Source organism: Saccostrea cucullata, unplaced genomic scaffold (genome assembly GCF_032062105.1).
Source record: "Saccostrea cucullata isolate Sc308-1 unplaced genomic scaffold, CSIRO_AGI_Scuc_v1 ctg342, whole genome shotgun sequence".
Taxonomy (NCBI): domain Eukaryota; kingdom Metazoa; phylum Mollusca; class Bivalvia; order Ostreida; family Ostreidae; genus Saccostrea; species Saccostrea cuccullata.
The window spans coordinates 36,085-50,807 of NW_026936636.1; the positions used below are offsets into that span (position 1 = coordinate 36,085).

Consider the following 14,723-nt stretch of genomic DNA (forward strand, 5'->3'; position numbering starts at 1 on the left):
TTTTGCCAAAATTTTCATTGCCAAATATTATTTTAAAAAACCAAATTATTTATGAAATAAAAAGACACAGTATCTGAAAATACAGTTCTTGGAAATGCCAAAACTACATGTTTAATTTTTGTCACCTGGGAAAAAGTACATACAAAAATAATGCCTTTTATCATGACTTACAATATCATACAATTTATGAGTTGAATTTTCTTTACAGGCTAGTCGGTGGTCATTGATTTGCTGTCTGTGTAAGGAGAGATGTGGGGCCTGTATTCAGTGCTCAGTTAAGTCCTGTAAGACAGCGTTTCACGTCAGCTGTGCCTTCCAGAACAACTTGGAGATGAAAACAATCCTCACAGATGAAGTAGCTGATGATGGTGGAGTCAAGCTTAAGGTATACTAAGCTTTATTCAAGAGAATGTAGTGTATTTCTGTTTTGTTTTTTTTTTCATCCAAATAATCAGGTATAAATGCTTGTATCTATATGCTTTATTTCTTTTAATTTTACTTCAAAATAATAACCAGGAAGAATTTTCAAATAAATTATTCAAACATGAAAGGTTTAATTTCCATTATTTCTTTCTAGATAAATAAAATATTCCAATTTAAAAAATATGAATTACTGTTATAACAGGCCTATTGTCCAAGACATAGCAAGAAGGGAGAGAGAAGGAATTCCGAGTCAGACTCAGAATCTCCAAGGAAGAGTATAGGAGGGTCCCCCAGAAAGGAGCTGTCAGATGAAGAAATAGCCAAAATGAGGGCAGAAAAGTAAATATGTTTTTCTGTAGTTATCATGATGTCTTAAACAAGTACAGTATATATTTCAAAAACGAGGAAAATATCAAAATGATTTGGAAGTTCTTACCACTTGTTCTTTGTCTTTTTCAAGCTCAGTATCTTGAATCCTTTGAAATGATAGCATATGACTATTTACATTGGTTTTACAGAATGCAGCAGCTAAATGAAGATTTCTACACCTTTGTGAATGTTGAGGAAATTGCAAAGCAATATAACCTTGATGAGAGTGCTGTAGAAATGATTTGTGTTTATTGGAAGCTCAAGAGAAAGGTCAGTTTGAAAATACACATTAATAACAGATAACAATTAATTTCAATTTTGAATATCCTTCCATTGTAAAATTTACAGCACAAAAATTAATGGTTAAAAATCAATTGTTGATTAGAAATCCAAAGATGGATCATAAGTTACATGCATTAGATTTGTCAAATACATGTACATGTATATTTTATAGAAATTTTAGAAATATTCCTGTTTATTTTTGTCTAGGCTCAGTTTGACGTACCTCTGTTGACTCCTAAGAAGGAGGAGGAGGACCTCCTGGAGAAACAACAGGAGGATTCTCTGGTGGCCAGGATGAAGATGTTTGTCCAGCTCAGACAGGATCTAGAGAGGGTAAACTGATTCTACAACACTGTACTTTATTCTGTATATCTACATAACAGTGTTCCTTAGGTGTTATCCAAACCACTCAAGTCAGGAAATATTATTTATAAGATGATGCTTAGCACTTCTTGTCAACCCAGGCTATGCACCTACAGTCTTTATAAAAATATGCTGTGTTAATGTTTATAAAAAGTTATAATTGTTTTGAATTGATTTTGGACAATAAGTCCTTTCAAACTTTAGTGCTTCAGGAAGAAATTTTTTTTATAGAGATACTGAACTAATTATATACCATTTTATGGCAAGAGTCTCTTCGTTTTTCTTGAAAAAGTGATAGAAAATAGCATAAAAGGAAATTAGAACTTGGTCTTAAAGTGTAATGTTTTTTGCTTTGTTTTGATTTTCCAGGTACGTAATCTCTGTTACATGGTTAGCAAAAGAGAGAAGATGAAGAAACAATTCTACAAAGACAGAGAAGCAGTATTCATGGCCATGAACAAAATGTTAACGAATACCAAGTTTAATTTGGCTCAAAGAGAAGTGAACAAAATCGTGGACATGTACCATTTTGATAGTATCTATGATACTAAGGTCTTAGAGACTGTGAGGATTCCTCCTGAAACTGCTGAGGATGAGGAAGAAGAAGGAATTGAGGAGGAGGAGATGAAACCTAAAGTGGAGGATCTTCTGCTGATGCCTGCTGAAACAACAGAGGAAGATCCACAGGATCAGAAGCAGAGTAAATCGAAGAAGTCAAACGTCAAGTTACCAGATAAATCTCCAAAGTCTCGGATTAGGCAGAAGAAGACACTACGCAGGAGAAGTCGGAAAGAGAGCGAAGCATTCAAGGAGATGTCGGATGATGGGGACACGGAAATGACTGATGTTGATTCTCTGTGCAGTGAACCAAGACTGACTGGAGAGTCGAGGTCTTTACGCTCTCAGAAGTCTCCGGGCAGCTCAGTGTGTGAAGTGGAAATGGCAGTGAACCAGCACAACAAGAGAATCTCACCAGAGAAAACAAAGCAGAAGGAATATGTGGAGGAAATGAAGCCACAAGTAGAAGTCAGGCAAAGGGCAAGAAGGGAGTCGTTCACAAAAGCAGAAAGGGAATTACGCAGAGTTACCAGGATGGAGTCCAGTGATGAATTGAGTGTCCCAGATATAGTGACAAGTTCAAAGTCAAATGTGGTGTCTGACAAAGTGAAAGAGGAGGTTAATGCCTACTTACGAAGCTCAAAACTTGTTATATCAGACAAAATAAAAAACAGAGTCCATAGGGGCTTGGAAAGGAGCAGGTCACAAATTGCAAACATTGCAAGTGGCTATGTTCAGACATCTTTGGACACCTTGTTTAAAAATAGACTAGGTACTAAATCACCAATTGCAAAGTGTCCCAGCACTAGATCACCCACTCCAAAATCTCCTGTCTCACGTGTTCTCAATGAGATCTCACCATCTCGAACGAGACATGGTTCTAGCAATAGCATTTGTCGATCTCAACCAAGCTCTCCCAAAGAGACAAAAACCATTTCTGAGGGCATCTCAAATTCGATGGAAAAAAATCTCATTGGCAGTCCATCAAGAGAAACACGAAGTGTACGCAGGCGTATCGATAACGTGTTTGATGTATTTCACATGGACTTTGGTCGAAAGAGCAGCAGAGAAAATTCACCGGAGAGTTCGGTGCGCAGTTTTAGACAGCTTAGGTCCCTGTCCCCAGCCTCTATAAACAGTGAGCTGGTGGATGTGGAAAACCTTTACGAATCTGATAATACTCTAAAGCGAATTACCAGAAGTCAAGGCCTGGACTCTGCCGAGAATTCTAGAGACTCGTTTACAAGTTCACGCAGTGGTGTATCATAATCGTGGAAGGGGCATTATAAACTGTCAAAATGTTGTGATGACTCTGGTCATTAAATTGTTTTGTTAGGGATATCAAATTAGGTGTATTTTAATTTTTGGGATCTTGATAAGTTGTTCTTTGATAAACTGTTCAGTGTTAATTTTATTTGGCAATAAAATCATGTTGATAGGGGTGGGCTGATGAAGAGATTATGTGTTGGATGCTATTACAAGTGGGGTTAATTTCTATTTAAGAATATTTTACCAAATTTTTTAGTGGATGGATTTATACAAGTATATGAAATTTTATCTCTACACAAAGACCAATTTTTATTGTGTGCTTACGTAAGATAAATAAAAATTCTGTATTCTGTAGTTTTGCATGGCTGTTGTACAAAAGATTTCATTGGATTTCTCCTACAAAAGCGATTCCTTTCTGCATTACGAACCAGGGCTGTTTTCAAGATCATTGCAATTAGCCAATCTTCTGGGCTAGATACATGTATGTTGGTCTGTTGAACATACATAACACACTGTATTCCACATAAAGAAAAATAATGACCAGCAAGATCTTGAATTCAGCCTTGTAGCCACTCCTTCATGTTTTCATTTATGTAATAGAAGCCAGCTATTCATGTCATTTGAAATATTCATGTTGTTCCAGTGCTGACATAAGAGAAAAATGAAATTTTTACACACACAATTACATTTATATGACAAAGTTTGTTTAAAAAAAACTTTATAGACCCTTTTCTGTTTTCCCATTAAAAAATGTTTAACAGCCAATTTCAACATAATACATACTGTGATTAGATTATCCAATAAAATCTGTGATGAAATCTTAATGTAAATTAAACACATTTTGTGCCTGAAAAAAGTTTTTAAAGTTTACAGTTTAATACTATATATAAACTAAATTATGTATTTTTATCTTGGAAATGTGAGAACAATAAAATGTGCCAACTGTGTGAGCTTATGTCTTGAGTGTTTAGATTCTTCTGAGGCAGGAACAATAGAACATAGCTTTATATCTTTTAAAAAAAATTGTCAACTTAGTATAATTATGGTCTAAGAGACTGAGCTTGATCATTTTATCTTCTACAAATAAATTATGTTTCTTATAATTTGCATATACACACAACTTCAGTTTTTAGTCAGATTTTAAATTTGGAGCAGAAAAGTACTTTCTCTGAAGAGTCAGCAAAGCAAAGTGACGCAGCTTTATACTTTATATTTTCATTTTACCATTTTTTTAATTCTGGACAGGGATCCAATTTGACATTAATATTTATATGATGTTTATTTGGGGGGGGTGTCTTTGTGTTAAACAGCACCAGTGTTCCGGTTCAGATGGGGTGTTATTGGACTGAAACATCAGTAACAATTTGTTGTAGCAGAAATTGTCTCAGAAATTGAGATTTAACATCAGGAAAATAAATTGGACCGTTTCAGAAGGGATGTCTGTAAAAATTTTTCAAAATGCTACTCCTCCTACAGTTTTGGTCTAATTTCAATATAACTTGGCACACAAGAAGACTACATTAAGATACATAATTCTGATTATCGGTTTTTGATTTCTATGAACAGTATTGTCGTGGTTACTAAAAATAGAAATTTCTGTGAAATTCTTTCAAAATGCTACTCCTCCTACAGTTTTGGACTGATTTCAGTATAACTTGGCACACAAGTAGACTTCACTAAGATACACAATTCTGTGTATTGGTTTTTGATTTCGATGAACAGTGTTGCCTTGGTTACTAAAAATAGAAATTTCTGTGAAATTCTTTTTAAATGCTACATCTACAGTTTTAGACTGATTTCAATGTAAGTTGGCACACAAGTAGACTACACTTAAAGATACACAATTCTGTGTATTAGACTTCGATGAACATCATTGCCTTAGTTACTAAAAATAGAAATTTGTTTAATACTTTCAAAATACCACTCAAATACAGTTTTAGTCTGATTATAATATAATGTGGCATGCAAGTAGACTACACTAAGAACATAAAAAGACTTAATCAAGGATCATTATTCTATTTATTGCTGTTATAAAGTTTCAATTCCCAACTGCTTAAGTATTTTTCTCTTCCTTTGCTATAAGTACAAACCAGTAGAGCTTCAGTCTTGACAGAGACTTCTGATTATGCCCCTCCATGAATATAGCCGGGGCATATAGTGTTTGTCAATTGTCATGTCTGTCCTTCCGTTACACTTTGCGTTTAGCTCAGTTTCAAAAAAACTGTCCAAAATATTTTCACCAAACTTCATAGGCTGATAGGTATAATTGATGAGAGCTATACAACTGCATCAATATTTTTTTACTTTGACCTTGACTTCACTTTTCTTAAATGAGTGTTTAGCTCAGTTTTAAAGATACCATTCAAGATTGTGTTACCAAACTTCATATGTTGACACATACTGAAGAGAGCTATTCAACTGCATCAACATTTTTACCTTGACCTTTCCTTTGACCTTGACCTCACTTTTTTTAAATGAGTGTTTAGCTCAGTTTTAAAGATACCATTCAAGATAGTGTTATCAAACTTCATGTGCTGATACATAGTGACGAGAGCTATTCAACTGCATCAACATTTTTTACCTTTCCTTTGACTTGACCTCACTTTCCTTAAATGAGTGTTTAGCTCGGGTTTAAAGAAACCATCCAAGATATTTTTATCAAACATCATATGCTGATACATACTGTTGAGAGCTATTCAACTGCATCAGCATTTTTTTTACCTTGACCTTTACTTTGACCTTGATTTCACTTTTCTTAAATGTGTTTAGTCAGTTTTACAGATACCATTCAAGATATTTTTTATCAAACTTTATTATTATATTGATACATACTGATGAGAGCTATTCAACTGCATCAACATTTGACCTTGACTTTTCCTTTGACCTTGACCTCACTTTTCTTAAATTAGTGTTAAACTTCATATGCTAATACATACTGATGTAAGCAATTCAACTGCATCACTATTCAAGATATTCTGAATTTCATACACAAATTCAAATTTTCATTTTGCATTTACTGATATACCCTCGGCATGGCATTCATGTCCTATGGACATGTTTCTAGTTTTTTCAACAGGGGATCATATGTGACAGGATGCATGATAATTATGTTTATAGGGGGGGGGGTTAAGCAGCACCGGTGTTCCAGTACCAAACAGTTCAGAGTCATGTCATCTGATGTAGGAGAAATTGTCTCGAAAATTGAGTGTTTAGAATTAAGAAAATTAATTGGATCGCGTTGTAAGGGATAAGTAATAGAAAATTTGTAGTCTGAATCGCTCCACTATGCACAATACATAATGAATTAGAGGTGTTACTTCTTTATAGTACAGTAATACAGTTGAGCACTACAAAAATTATATATAGTGGAGTTATTTCCCTTGTTCCACTGTCACGTTTATGCCCCAAGAAAATCAAGTTTTTTTTTGTTATTTATTCACAGTAACCGACAAGTTCATCTTTGTACTTGTTCTTAGGCAGAACTGATATCAATCATTTGATAAACACAACTTACACCTCATTTACGGGTTGTTTTACTTTAGAAAATTTCTTTCTATACATTTCGTATCAAACTTCTTTTTTTTATCATTAGAATGAAACATGACCGAGACAATTTTTACGTAAAATTCGAGTTCCAAGAAAAAAAATTCTCTTTTGATGTATAGGTATTTTTATTTACCCGGGTAGTGTGTTTTTTGTTTGTTACTGAAAGCAGAGACTGAAATACGTAGATAACAGATATTAGATACATGTATCATGTTATTTATGTTTTTGCAGAAAAAAAAAGTTGAGTAAATTTTGTAATTTTTCTAAAAAAAAATTTAAAAAAAAAAAATACTGCATTATTTTCACTTGCCTATCTGTTCACAAATGAAGCAATTATCGCACTGGTCTACTTAGTCTTGTCATCGGAATTGAAAAAGTCAGATTAGAAATGTAGTAAAATATCGATCTCTTTCATTAGAACTGGCCAGAGATTTCTGCATGTTTCTCTTTGCAAGATCTTGGTATCTGAAATACTCAGCTCTTCTAGGGGCTTTTATGCAAGTCCTTGAGGTCTTCCACTTTTAAATTAATTTATTCTCATTGTCTCATATTAATTTATTCTTTTATGTACACAGTGCGTAGAGTATTGATAAGCATTTTTTGACCGGTGACTTAATTATTTCAGAATTTAATAAGTCTACCTAGAACAAAACAAAAACATCGTCCTAACCCCCGCCCCACCCCTGCAACCCAGTCTGGAGGGGGGGGGGGGATGCTGCAAGGTCGAGTTTTCGGATATCTTTGCCAGTCAAGTTCTTCTGGTCCGTTCTGCTCCTTGTGAGAAATGTAGCAGTTCAGAAACAGAAATATAAAGAATACGTGCTTTTGTCCAGATGAAAATCCCCGATAATTTAATTTAAAATGAATCTTAAATACATGTGCATTTAATTTTTAAAAAAATCATTAACATTTTAGATTGGGAATTAGATATTTTAATACCCCAAATGTTTGTAATGACATTTTAAAACGTTTACAAATTTGTTTTGAAATTCATGTAATGTGTACATTATTAAAAAGAAAAATATAATACTTTGAACACGAGATGAAATCAATATTGCGCAACTGAACGCACCTTGCGAAAGTTCCACAAGATAGACAACTCTTACCAAATTTCAGAAGACAACAGAGAATGGCTGACACACAACACAGTTAAAACTTACGGACGGATTTAATCCTCAAAAATGCAACCACCGCCCCGAAAGGTACAGTTTCTTTTATTTAATTACTATATTAACAATATAGTTTGAATTGATTTTTTCATTTTAAAATTTGAAATCGGGTTTTAGAAGTCAAAAACACGATTGTTTTGTTTTCAAGGTAAAATACACCACTGCACTCAAAAACATCCACTCGGAGCAGGTGAGCAAACTACAAAGCAAAGTACAGCAGGACTGCGATTTACTGGATGACATCAGGTACAGAGGGCCTCATACGACCGGGGGGTCAACAGATTAGAATTAAACATTATTTATTTGTTAGATAAACGTGTTATATCGGTTCAGAAATTGATCTGAATTTGAGGTCAAAGGTTGTTAAAATGGGGGGTGTATCCCAGCTGTTTTTATCTTGACACCATTTGAAAAAGAAGGGCATTGGTCTGTATCGAAAAATATGTTAATGATAAAAGATACAGATAACAAATTCCTTTGTGGTATCACAACATAATAGGCCTAATTTAGAATTTTATTAGGGTGCGAAATACTCAATGGGATATTGCTCAACTGAATATGGCAATATTTATGTTTACTTTTAGCTTTATAACAGGGTGTAAATTTTATGTACAATCTGAATCATCAATTTGACACGTAACATTAACTACGTATGTTCTGCATATATATAAAAGAAGACCTGGTAACATTAAACCATACATTAGAAATTTCTGTGAATCCAACCAACACCACCAAAAAAAAATTTTTTTTATAAAAAATGTTAATTATAAAAGCTGTTATAAATCCTACACTATAGCATGCAAGTCAGTGACATTATTTAATATACCTGAGTAATGAAAGGAATGTACAGGTTTTGCTGAATATTTCACCATATTTTTTTTTATTTGTAGAAATTTTAGCAGACAGAGATCTATCATAGAAAAGGAATATGGACAGGTAATTAAATGTTGACACCTTTAATTTTGTGTCAGTAATAAAATCTCCATTAGCATTCTAACAGAGGTCCAGGTGAAACGTTTCAATGTGATTTACAGTACACATGTACTAAAAAGGGACTCTGAATAATGTTGTATTCAAATTAATGGGATAAAGGATTTATATATAATACTAGTGGTACTCACTGTGTATACAGGACTTAAACCATATATTTTAATGTCACTGATAAGGTCTTTGTAAACCATATTGATCACAAATGACCCTCTTCTTATACCTGACCTTGACATTTCAAAGTCTTACTCAAGATCTTACCATATAGGTCAAGGACGTACTTGTTTTCAGTTGTATGGATTATTTGTTGCCATTGTCCCAAATGGTTCATTGTTTTAATTTCTAAAATTGTGCTTCAGTGTGGATGTGGACTGTGACCTGGAATGGCTATAATTCTCTCTATGTCATTGAGTAGATATATGGTTTATGTAATATTTAGATATTTTAAATCTTGCTCTCTAACCAAATAAAAAATATATTTTCATGTAATGAAATTGTCAAGTGTCCATTGAAATTAATAGGGTATTATGTTATCTCACAAATTAATTATTTCAGTGATTTAGGTAAACAATGCATAATTACAATGTAGAAAGAAATCTTCATTGTATGGAGGATTTAAAGTAAATTGAAAATGGACATTAGATAGAATACTATTCTAGATTCCCAATCAGAAGATCCTCTGGAATTAAGCTCGTTAATTGATTCTTCAATTGATTTTTCTGCTAGGATTAATTTAGATCAGGTTTGTTCATCTCATTTATGTGTTTTCAGTGTGAGGTGGTCTTCGGAAGGCCAATCAAAGAATTTAATCAGATAGATTCCGGATATGTGAAATCCCAGCTGATATTTCCTACAAGATTATAGGTCCTTTGATAAAAAAAGAAATTTGATTAAAGATTGAAGTCAAGAAATGTGATAAATTTAATTAAGGCAATTATTTTTCTCTACTTCCAATTTCAACCTGTTAACAACAATTAACTTCAAGCCATTGATTGAAAAAAAAAGGTTCTATGGATTCCAACTCATGACCAACAATTTCCAGATTTGCCAATTTATATCTGTTATCTGGTAAAAAGAATTTCCTGAAGAGCTATAGGAAAAACTTCAAGGCTAGTTCTTTTCTGATGCAAGAAAATTATGTTTTATTTCATGAAGGAATAATTCATACCTATATTGATATCGGAGCATTTCTACAGCTCTGCAGTTAACATATTATGGTCAGACACGTTTCCTTATGTTAGTCCATGTAGCTCAGTTTCTACTAAAATTCAGCTTGACATGCAATAAAGTAATCAGATAATTCTGTTAGTCCGAGATAGGAGTTACAATAGGAGGACCATATTGACTTTTTCTAGATGCACTCGATGGTGATGTACTATTGTACTAGTATCCTCTTTTATCTATTTATAATAATGACCTTCCATCCTTTTCAAGGTCACTCATTTATATAAAACCAAAAACCATGAGTTCTCAAGCAGGTTAATTCAGAAAGCTTCAAAAGAAGTAGAAAACTATTTTAAATGTAAAATGTGTTTTAGTTATATAACCACAAGTTTAAAATAAGTATTATTTGGTATATGCTTATAGAATATTCTTTTTGAATCTCTTTATTCATCTTTTTTTTCTAGGGGGATATGGTAGGGTGTTTTATATTTGAATATATCTTGAATTGATTAAATTTTATGTACAGAATTAAAAGTTGATCCTCTCCATGCAGATTGTAAAGATGAATTTTTGATATCAGTTCTCACAAAGTAGATTGCACTCAGGGAACTTAATATGTAATTTCCTTTATTAAACTGAAAATGAAAAAAAAAACCCACACAATCATGATTTTCCAACCGATTTTGCCATGAATGTATTTCACTGATAATCCAGAATTATATAGGAGTACTTCATTTAATCATTGCAAGAATGAAGAATTAATTTTGTTTCATCTATAGCCATTTACTTTTTGAAAGTGGGTTAATGGTAGGAAAAAAAAAACACTGAAGGAGGGAATGAGTAATTTTTTATGCCCAATACATTAATTTCATTAGTTAATTACATCTTGAAGAAATGCACAGACATTGTGATATCTATAGGAAAAAATAAATGTCCTCCCATAAAGGCATAACGTCTTCTTTTTTTCCCTTAATATGAGGCCTAGAATGACAAGATGTCCATTATTGGATGTCCATTCATGTCAAAATTGACTGAATCAGATGTAAGGGATCAATGCCGAGGAGTTTACCATTGTGATGGGACCACAGTGTTTGATGATAGGGGATGGGGGGTTTGGCACAATTTCCTGCTATAATTGGCAACCGGAGGAAGGGGGAAATCAATACTTGAAACAGATCACCTCAGAGTGCACTCCTAAGTGATTCTTTCCAGTTCCTGGAAGGGATATGACATGGATCAATATTGGTTCCCTCAAGTAGGACCTCATCTCAAAATATGGGCCAGTGTTTGAACCATTCATTGCTAATGAATTAAAATTGTTCCTTGGCTTGTCTATATAAGATCTTCTTAAATGGAGATTTATGTCCAGCTTGCAGATTCAATTAGGGCTTTTAAATGCGACTCCACCTTTTCCACTCTGTATCAGTTTTCATTGCTGTGAAAAGTTATTGAAAGAAAAAAATATTACTGATGCTGAATTAAGTGTGGTGATTTTGCTCTTAGACAACTCTTTCAACTATTGCAGAAATATTAATAACTAGAGAACTGCTAGCATTATAAATAAAAAAACACATAATTCTAAAATAAATGTACAAGATCTATAGACAATAATGAATAAGATATAGTTATTTAGTTAGCAGATGAAACACTATTTTGACCATATTTTCACCTCTTTATATATTTTGTAGACTTTTAATGTAAAATTTTTGTTGCTTCACTTTTATAAATCTCTTGTAGGCTCTGTTGAAACTGACCACAGGTTTATTAAAGAGAGAATTCCAAGCCACACCAGATCTTCAGAATGAGGATGGAATAGAATCAAAGTAAGTAGTGCTTGTGTACTAAGATTGTTTAACCCCCTTCCCATCCCCCACCCCACCCCCACTGAAAAAAATGTGTGAATCTTCTATGTGTGAATCTTCTTTATGTGAATCTCATTTATTGCTCACTGTACATGTGTCAGTTAAGTACACGGTACATATACCAGCATTGTAAATGGTGTGTTAATTCTGAATGTGCATTGTCATTTACATTGAAAAATATGTAAGCATAAAAAATGTCCCGTGGTTATAAGGTATTTCATAATGAAAAGATGCGTATATAAGATAAATGCTTGGAATAAGTCCTTCACCTGGAGGATAACTCGCCCTTCACGCTTCACTGAATCAATACCTGTACCAGGTGAGACAGTAAAAATCAACTCTCAAGTTGACATACATATTTAACTATATACCTTATTGTCAATATCCAGCTACCTTAAATCATAATGTGGAGTGAAACTTTTCTTGGGGAGCCAGCTTAGTTAAACAAGGCTTTTACATGTCTAGGATGTGTTCTATATGTTCACACATTGATTTATTAAATATTTATAGGAGAGGCTCAGAGCCACATATTTCTTGATTAATCTTTCTCTCGTCAGGCTTTTTGATAGAATTATCACTACAGAGTTGTGGATAAGATAAATTTTACACAATACATGCACTTAGATTAAAAAAAAAAATTAACCCACCCTAATACCAAGGTAGGCATAAAATAATTTTTTAGCAACATTTGCTGTCAATCTGGAAAGGAAAAAAAGGATCAGATTGAACTCAATTTTTGTTTCATTTTATCATGTTGTTCCTCTCATACTTAAAGAAGAAAAAATTGAACTCTACTTTTATCAAACATTATAGAAATGTCTCAGTGCCTTCTTTATAACTTGTAATGCACTTTAGACTTTGGTTAAGTGCTGGATTTTGAGAAGCTTGCCTTCTGAATCATTCTTTATAGAGACATTTTGTCTGATCTGCAGTCTTTATGAGCTCTATTTCCTTGGTCTTGTGAATGTGTGTGCCAGGAAGATACTTATGTTAATTGCTTTGATGTACTTCACTTTCATCAAAAATTGATGTTATCTATAAAATTTGATATCATTCAGTAATGTTGATGATTGCTCCATGTCTGCTGTAAATAATTCCACAAGTCCCTGTCTGTATTCAATGCATTATGGAAGATAAACGCCGAAGGCGGTATATGCTTTGAATTCACCAATCCACGTGCTCAAATGCATTATGTACATTTGGAAATGTAAATATTATAAAACATAATTTTTATTCTGATCAGAATTTATCAACATTAATTATAGAGGTATATGTATCATCTATTTAGGAAAAAATACCAAAGAACATTTCTTAATGACTTTAATTTTATTTTTGTCTATCTAATTTGCATATGAAAGACACATTAGACTCTTTTGTGACCTATTTGCTATCTGTTTTCCTCTTTTGTCATCTGTTCAAGTATTGTCTATAAACTCGGGAATTTATACATCTTCTTCTGGATCAGGAATGCCTTTTTTGCATTGTTGCTTTTCAAAAATTTTATTTGTAATTTGCACACAAATTGAAAATATGCTCATGATTTAGGTATATGCATTTTGTTGAAATCTAAAATGTAGGACATTGTAGGTCTGTATGTTAAATTAGTCCAACTCGAAATGACTTATTAACCAGAATTAGAACACAGGGTCTTGGACATTTGTGTAACATTGATTCCCCTCAAGGGAGATGAAAGGAAAAATCAAGACGTTTTTGTTTTTAGTTTTGATTGATGCGGTTGTTCGCTGTAATACATTGTCAAATAATTTGATAGTTATACAGCTTGTACCAGGTCTGTTTGTCTTCTCTTTTATCCCTCTGTCTATGGGATTTCTAGAACTATTGATTGTCCACAAAACTCCCCAATGAACACCATATTAAGTTAAAGCAGATATATAGATTCATTTATCAATATTATTTAAAGCCATAACACTCCAGTCTAATGACTTCTTTTTCCATTTTACGACCATATGTAAACAAATCACAACTAACTTCAATTTCCCATTAAAAGTAGCAAGTGACTGCTAGGCAAATTTTAAGTACATTGGATCAGATTGCTCACTAAACAAGGTGGCAAACAATTACAGTTTAAATCACATTTGAAACCGAGATTTATTCTCATGTTAATTTTTCTGCACCCAGAGTTAGGGATGCTATTATAGCTATAATGAAGGCTCTGTTGTGTAGTGGTAATGTTGGAAAGTTGCTCTAGCTGATCTGAGGAGAGATTTGATGCTTGGCTAGGCACCCTTGGTCTCTCCTTCTATGAAGAAACAGTCAGCTGACCCAGACAAACCAGGGGTCAAGCCTGTAAAATATAGCGGTGTTAACAGAATAGATTAAAGAAAAAATAAATCATACAGATGAAAATATTTCTCATTTTAGAATTATTATGTGTATATATATAATAGTTGCATGTTTTCAGTACTAATATTAAAGTGTCATTGGTGGGTGTTTGTAAATGGATTGACTTTTGTTATGTCCTAATGTAGGTTTTGGGAAAGAAAAATAAAATTAAATTAAAAAAATTCAGAGATACACAGTGTTATTTTATGCAAATGATGAAACTCACAGTATGATATAAGTATCACACAGGATATACCTTCTGTCAATTTTTCCCAAATAATTTATTGATATTCAAAACATCAGACTGCATTAACAGTTAATAATGATAAATGTCTGTTGACGACAATAAGGAAATTCCTCTTATGATTAAGTTATGTGTTTTCAAATC

The 14,723-nt window shown here is 33.1% G+C and overlaps 1 protein-coding gene across 1 annotated transcript in view; it reads left to right on the plus strand.

The window, feature by feature from the left end:
* The window catches only part of LOC134246031 (uncharacterized), a 41,256-nt gene that overhangs the window by 6,974 nt on the left and 19,559 nt on the right, over positions 1–14,723 (plus strand). Inside the window, exons 11-19 of the mRNA XM_062728294.1 lie at positions 209–385; positions 626–762; positions 942–1,062; positions 1,282–1,407; positions 1,807–3,255; positions 7,989–8,012; positions 8,128–8,225; positions 8,870–8,915; positions 11,868–11,953. Of these exons, the coding sequence (XP_062584278.1) occupies positions 209–385; positions 626–762; positions 942–1,062; positions 1,282–1,407; positions 1,807–3,255; positions 7,989–8,012; positions 8,128–8,225; positions 8,870–8,915; positions 11,868–11,953 (2,264 nt within the window). The remainder of the gene's footprint in view (positions 1–208; positions 386–625; positions 763–941; positions 1,063–1,281; positions 1,408–1,806; positions 3,256–7,988; positions 8,013–8,127; positions 8,226–8,869; positions 8,916–11,867; positions 11,954–14,723) is intronic.